A 6,903-nucleotide genomic window follows, 5' to 3' on the forward strand; every position below is an offset into this window, starting at 1 on the left:
TACCAAATATTTTTTCCCAATCTGTAGGTTCTCTTTTGACTCTTTTGGAGAAGTCTTTGGAAGCACATAAACATTTAATTTTTAGAAGGTCCCAGTCATCTGGCTTCTCTTCTGCTGCTGGTGCACTTCCCTTCCTATTTTATAATTAGAGGAGCAATTAATTTCTGAAAAGCAGTTCATTTTGTTGGGTTTATATGGCAAGAGAAAAATACTGATAAAAAATCAAAAATTTCTGAAACCAGAAATCAGACTTCCTGCCATCAAGTCGATTTGACTTATAGCGATCCCTCCTTGGGTTTCTGAGGCAGTATCACTACAGAAGTAGATTGCCCAATCTTCCTGCCAAGGAGTGGCTGGTGAGTTTGAACTGCCAGCCTTCTGGTTAGGATGCCTTAGGCACTGTGCTACCAGAGCTCCCAAGAATTTTTAAAGAGGTTAATAAGTATAGAATTCTTTAACTGAATCCAAAAGGCACCTTTGGCAAGACATTTTTTCTTGAGATTTCGGGGTTTTTTCACATTTTGGAAAGTTCTAAATCATGTCTGGACCTCATTCAGTTTTATTTCATTTTGTCCTTTGTATTCTTGTTTTCTAACTACTTGAAGAGAACAGCCCAAGATCATTTTTACATGTTTTATAACTATTTCTGTTTGGTGAATAGCTTAATAGTGAATCAGAGCTGCACATCCCATTTTAGTGATAGGTGGATAGTCAGTTGATACGACTCTCCATGCTAGTTTCATGTTACACTGCCGTGTTTACACGTCATATTATTTGAGCAATAATGTACTCTGGAGTTCTCTTAATTTATTTCAGTGCAGCACACATTTATTAAGCACCAACTCTGGCAGTACCTCATTTCTGGGAATACAGGGATGAACAAGGCACAGACAGTCCGTATCCTCTAGGTGCATTTTACTGAATTCTCCTATTTTTATTGCTTCATTTAGATGATAATTGGTTCAGGTATTATTAAAGGGTCTCATTCCCTTGCACCACTCATTTGTACATCTGGAAATTCTGTGAGAAGCAGTACTCTATAGATTTTTTTTTCCCCATGAACACATTCTGTTAATTTTTACGTATTAGAATTCTGAAAATAGACTTTTCAGAGAAGATCTGTTAGGTAGACAGTATGAGAGTCCTCTGAAAGTTAGAAATGTTTTCTGCTGGTTCGTACAATGAATAAAAAGTTAATTGTCAGTAGTGTTTAAGAAGTAATTATTACTCTCCAAAGAGATTTGTTGATTCTCCACATCCCCACTATTCCATTATTAGTTTGTCTATAAAATAATCTGTTGAAAATAGTTTTATATTCATTACTTTTTTTTCCATAAATGCCATGCTTTTTTAATCCATAAATAGTGCAATTACTGAAATCAAGAAATGAGTATTGATATAATATTATCTAATTTCAGATCTAGGAGCTCTGGTAGCATAGTGGCTAAAGCAGTTGACTGCTAACCAGAACACTGGAGGTTCAAATCCACCAGCCACTCCTCGGAAGGAAGGTTGGGCAATCCTACTTCCGTAGTGATACTGCCTCGGAAACCCAAGGAGGGGTCTCTATGAGTCGGGGCCAACTCGACGGCACATAACAACAACAACAACAATTTCAGATCTATCCTGATTTCTCCAGTTGTCCCAGTAATAGTCTTTATAGCAAGAATTGTAGGAATAGTGCGTATCATCTCTCTTTAGTCTCTTAATCTGGCACAGTTGCTGAGTCTGTCTTTATATATTATAACATTGGCATTTTTGAAGTATAGGCCAGATATTTATACTCTCATTTCGGTTTTACCTGATATTTCCTTAAGTGTAAGTTCTGGTAATTCATCTTTAATATGACTATCACCCAAGTGAAGCTGAGTTACTCTATTACTGGTGATGTTTACTTTGATCATTTGGTTCTGATGGCATCTGCTATGTTTCTTCACTGCAAAGTTGTTATTTTTACCCTTTGTACATAATAAGTATATTATGAAGAGAGATTTTAAGACCATATGAGTTTACTATAATTCCTCATATTAGCAGACTGTACTTTAAGGAGCTAGATTGGGAGTTGTGCTGACCAGTACTGTGGACACAATCCGTATGGCTACTGAACACTTGAAATGTGTCTAAAGTGAAGTGGGCTGTAAATGTATAATTCATGCCAGATTTTGAATATTTAGCATAAGAACAAGAATGCAGATACTGCATTAACCGTTCTTTTATATCAATTGCATGTTGAAATATGAACTATTTTGTATGTATTGGATCAAGCAGTATATATCATTAAAATTAATTTCACCTGTTTCTTTTTACTTTTTTATATATAGTTATTAGAAAGTTTAAAACTATAAGTGTGGTTTGTCTTATAGTGGACACTGCTGATGTACATTCTAGAGCATAGTTGGACTCTTAGACAATACAAGCTTCTATATACATTTTCCCAAATAGTTTTGTTTTAGTGGTTGGGACTGTGGCGAGATTGATTGATGGTGATTGGTTCATTCTACCAACATTTATTTAAGGGCTGACCATAACCCAGGTACTTGAAGAAAAAGTGGTGTTCATGACCAGAAAGGTGTTGTATTTATGGAGATTATTAACTAAGGATGGTATTAGTTGCATTTAATCTAAGTTCTCTGTAGAATAAAGTTTGAAAAGTACTGGAGTGGTTTAAAGTAGAAGGAAATTTTAGTAGAAATGAAGGCTTTTGCAAAATAAACAAGAGAAGCAATATTTGTGAAAGATAAAATAAGTTGTTAATGATGTCAACCAAAAGTACATACTTTCTGTAGGCATTGTCTTTGCAGGGCGTTTTTTTTTTTTTTTTTTTTAATGTAAATATGTCTCTAAATCAGACGCTCAGATTTGAGAAGTATCTTGTAAAAATACTTGTTTAGAATCATACTGCTTGGAAGTACATAAATTTGTTGCTAACTTTTTTGAATTTTTTTGTAGTTGATGCAATGAAGAGAGTTGAAGAGATCAAACAGAAACGCCAAGCTACATTTATAATGAACAGGTATGAATCTTTTATAAAGTAACTCTTGGAAAAATAATTTCCAGTGGAAATCTAGAACCACTGTTTTTTATCCCCACTTTTATTCTGACATAATTTCAGACTTAACAAAAACTTGCAAGAATATTACAAGGAATTACTATATATTCGGTTACCATTTTACCATAATTATCGTTTCTCTTTGTATACTATGTTGGAGACATTATGCCCTTTTCCTCTTAAATATACTCCAAAGTGTATGTTCTAAAATCCTCTTACGTATCTATAGCAATAGTTACCAAAACTAAGAAATTGCAATGATACAATACTATTACGAAAACTATAAACCATATGTAATTTTGCCAGTTGTTCCAATAATGCCTTTCATAGCAAAAGAAAGTACTGGCTCATGTGTTGAATTTAGTGGACATATGTCTTTAGCCTATTTTAATGTAAAACAGTTTCTCATCTTTCCTTATTGTTCATGACATTGATATTTTTGAAAGTCTAGGTCATTTATTTTTATATAATTTTCCTCACTTTGGTTTGTCTAAAGTTTTCCTTATGATTAGATGCATGTTAAGTACCTTTGGCAGGAATGTCACGGAAGTGACGATGTATCCTTGTCAGTACAGCATGTCAGAAAACACATGATATCCCCTTACTGGTGACAGTAACTTTGATCACTTGGTTAAGATTGTGTCTGCCAGGTTTCTCTTTAGAAAGTTACCATTTTTCCCTTTTTTAATTAATCCATTCCTTGCGAGACATACATTGAGAATCTGCAGAGAGCCTGTTGCTCTTTAGACTTGTACCCACTGGTGTTCACATACATTGGAGAGTCCTTTGCTGAATCAGTTACTATTGTTTTTTCCCTAATTCTATCATTCTACATTTATTGGTTGGGTTTCTCAAGTAAGCAAGAACTTTATTTTCTCCCTTCATTTCATTCATTCTTTCATATCATACCTGTGTGTGTTCATGGGCTCTTTATGGCATTCAGTGGGTTATAATTCTTTACTGTCATTATTTATTTTGATATTCTAAGTACCCCAGGTTTGGCCAGTGGGAGCTTCATTAGGCATGCTCTTGTGTTTTTTTTTCTTTTGATAAGTCCTCATCATTCCTCTAGCACTTTCTTGCTTTATGGCTAACAAAAAGTTTAAGATGCATCTTGTACTTCCCGCCCACCACCTGGAATTGGCTATTTTCTCACAGCTAGAGCATTGGTTTTTAATCTAATTACTGTCGAAGTCTGTCATAGAAAAGAAACAGGTGCCAGCAGTTTTCTGGCTTAGAAAAATATTAAAGCATTATAAAATGAGGCCTAAACATTTGAGCACTAGTCCATTAGCATTTTTGTTGAGTGCCTTTCAGTGATTTATGCTCTTATAATTACTGAATGATTCAAAATATTTAAAAATAGAGACTGTGCTATCTGTTGATGACAAAAGGTCGAGGCACTTATAATTTGAGATTGTTTTATGAGATAGAGCACTGTAGAATGTATGTAAGGGTATTGATTTCTGAGTTTTGTTCATTCTTCTTTCAAAATATAAGCTCCCATTTTGTTCCAGACATTGGACTAACCACTAGGGACACAATGAATTAAAAAGTTGATAGTGTAGGAATTTTGTTTAAACTAATTAGAAACTAGAAAATCATTGTATGTGAGTTGTTAATAAAGAAAATGTGCATCTGTAAGGGCTTAACAAGTCACTTTACGTTAAATTTTAGAATAAATGTAAGAAAGATACTGCTTTTTGGGAATAATTTGATAAAACTAAGAGACTCTTTGTTTATTTGATGATGCTTCTGCTCTGGTTGGAATGGTGGGGGGTGTGGACAAAAGGGCAACTACCTAGTTCCTGTTCCCCATCTGTGTGGGAATTAATAATTAATAAATTAATTAATAAAACTTAAAAACTATATTGTCAATTAATATCACTTAAGGAAGTTTTAGGAACTGAAATTTTGTCTTGATGTGTCCTGTTCTAGGCTAAAGAAAAATAAAGAGCTACAGAAAGTTCAGGACATCAAGGAAGTCAAGCAGAACATCCATCTTATCCGGGCTCCCCTTGCAGGTAAGTACTGTAGAACACAGAGTTCTTTGATTTAAGTAGGGAGATTAAATTCTAGGCTTTTTGATCTGTGTGATTGAGTATCACCTAACTTTTAGGGGTAACTCTTTATCATTTAAGTATTATCTATCATAGTACATTTATGATGTGACTTGATCTATTAAAATACAGTTCATTCAGTTTCTCAGAGTCAAACTGTTGTTACTGTATTTCTTTTCCTTCCCCTCATAAAATCTTACATTACACAAGTTAGTTCTCCCATGTTAAGCAAAATGTCTTGAATAATAATGTTATAGGTGATTTTGCCTCATGTGTTTTGATTAGGGGATTATATTTTATTTTCGTGTTTCTCTACTCTGGTTGGTAACAGAATTACTTGGAGGGCTTGGTGAAAATACAAAAGGTCCGGGCCCTTTGCCTCTGGGCCTCTGTGTTCTTTATTAGCTCTCTAGGTGATTTCTGATGTACCTTAAAATTTGGGAACTATTTTATATTTAACCTTCTCTGTGTGCTTGTATAACTTACTATCCAATAATTTGGACAGTTCATGTGCATGGTTTCTTTGTGAGGTGCCACAAAATCGGTCTTACTCAGCTGGCACAAAGTACAATCTGTTATATAATTTAATTACTTAAGCAGATTATTTAAAAGGAAAGAAATTTTGATGAGATTTAGTTGAAAGTGTGATTACAGCATGATTCCATGTCTATACCTTAGTAAAGGTCAAATTTTATAAGCACACATTGAGTAGATTTGGGCAAAACCAGTTATTTTTACACCATATTCTTTTAAAACAAAGTCATTAAACCCCTGGAGAATGTGTATAAAGAGTTTCATATATAGATGATATGAACTAAAACCTAGAAAACAGCCAATGTTATCAAACTTTTTAGGTAACCCTCTTTGAGGTAAGTAGTAGAGTGTTCAGAGCAGGGACCCTGGACCCAGAATGCCAGCGTTAAATCTCATTTCTTTGACTTGCTAAACTTATTAGCTGAATGACCTTGGGCAAGTACTTAATCTGTCTCTGTGCCTCAGCTTTCTCATCTTTAAAATGAGGGTTGTAATGAGGCTGAGATGAGTAAATACGTGTAAAGTGCTTGCTTTTTGTGAGGGATATCATAAGCCCTATACAGGTCTTGGGAGCTCTGGTAACGTAGTGCCTGCTAACCAGAGGCTGGCGGTTCAAGCCCACCAGCCATTCCTCGGAAGGAAGATGGGCAATCTACTTTCATAGTGATACTGCCTTGGAAACCCAAGGAGGAGTCATTCTATGAGTCGGGTCCGACTTGACGGTACATAACAACAACAACAACAACAACATACAGGTCTTGCTATTGTTCTTAGATCTCTTAGAAATAGCTAATGTTATTCTAAAGCATTCCTGGTCTTTACAAAATGTTGATATGAGTTCTGCAAAGTGATAATTGATAAAGCAATTAAAAAAATTTTTTTTTTAAAGGCAAAGAAAAGCAGCTGGAAGACAAAATGGTACAGAAATTACAGGAGGATGTGGATATGGAAGATGCTTCTTAAAAAGCTGCCTGCAGCCATTTCTCTATGTGCATTTGAAAACTCCTTTGGATACTTGGAACTTCTGTATGATTTGTTAATTTTTTACATAAGGTCACTCAAATGAAAGGTGATTAAAAAGACATCTCTTCTATCTTGCTATCTGTAAAACATCACATTATGGATGTTCTGTTGTGTCAGTGTTAAATCTTCACTGATAGATATCCTTAATGTAAATTACAAATAGTGTTTGTAATTGCAGAAGTGAATTGTGGGCATAAAATGGTCCACATTTGGATAATGGCACTAGGCATCATTTAT

General features: G+C 34.6%; 1 protein-coding gene across 1 annotated transcript in view; it reads left to right on the forward strand.

The window, feature by feature from the left end:
- RSL24D1 (ribosomal L24 domain containing 1) overlaps positions 1–6,606 on the forward strand; it is a 19,772-nt gene extending 13,166 nt beyond the window's left edge. The window contains exons 4-6 of the mRNA XM_007935151.2: positions 2,950–3,013; positions 4,988–5,073; positions 6,533–6,606. Coding sequence (XP_007933342.1) covers positions 2,950–3,013; positions 4,988–5,073; positions 6,533–6,606 — 224 coding nt within the window. The remainder of the gene's footprint in view (positions 1–2,949; positions 3,014–4,987; positions 5,074–6,532) is intronic.
- Positions 6,607–6,903: the final 297 nt, after the last annotated feature.

The sequence above is a fragment of the Orycteropus afer genome, unplaced genomic scaffold, assembly GCF_000298275.1.
Source record: "Orycteropus afer afer isolate SDZICR_OR568_19922 unplaced genomic scaffold, OryAfe1.0 scaffold00026, whole genome shotgun sequence".
Lineage (NCBI taxonomy): Eukaryota > Metazoa > Chordata > Mammalia > Tubulidentata > Orycteropodidae > Orycteropus > Orycteropus afer.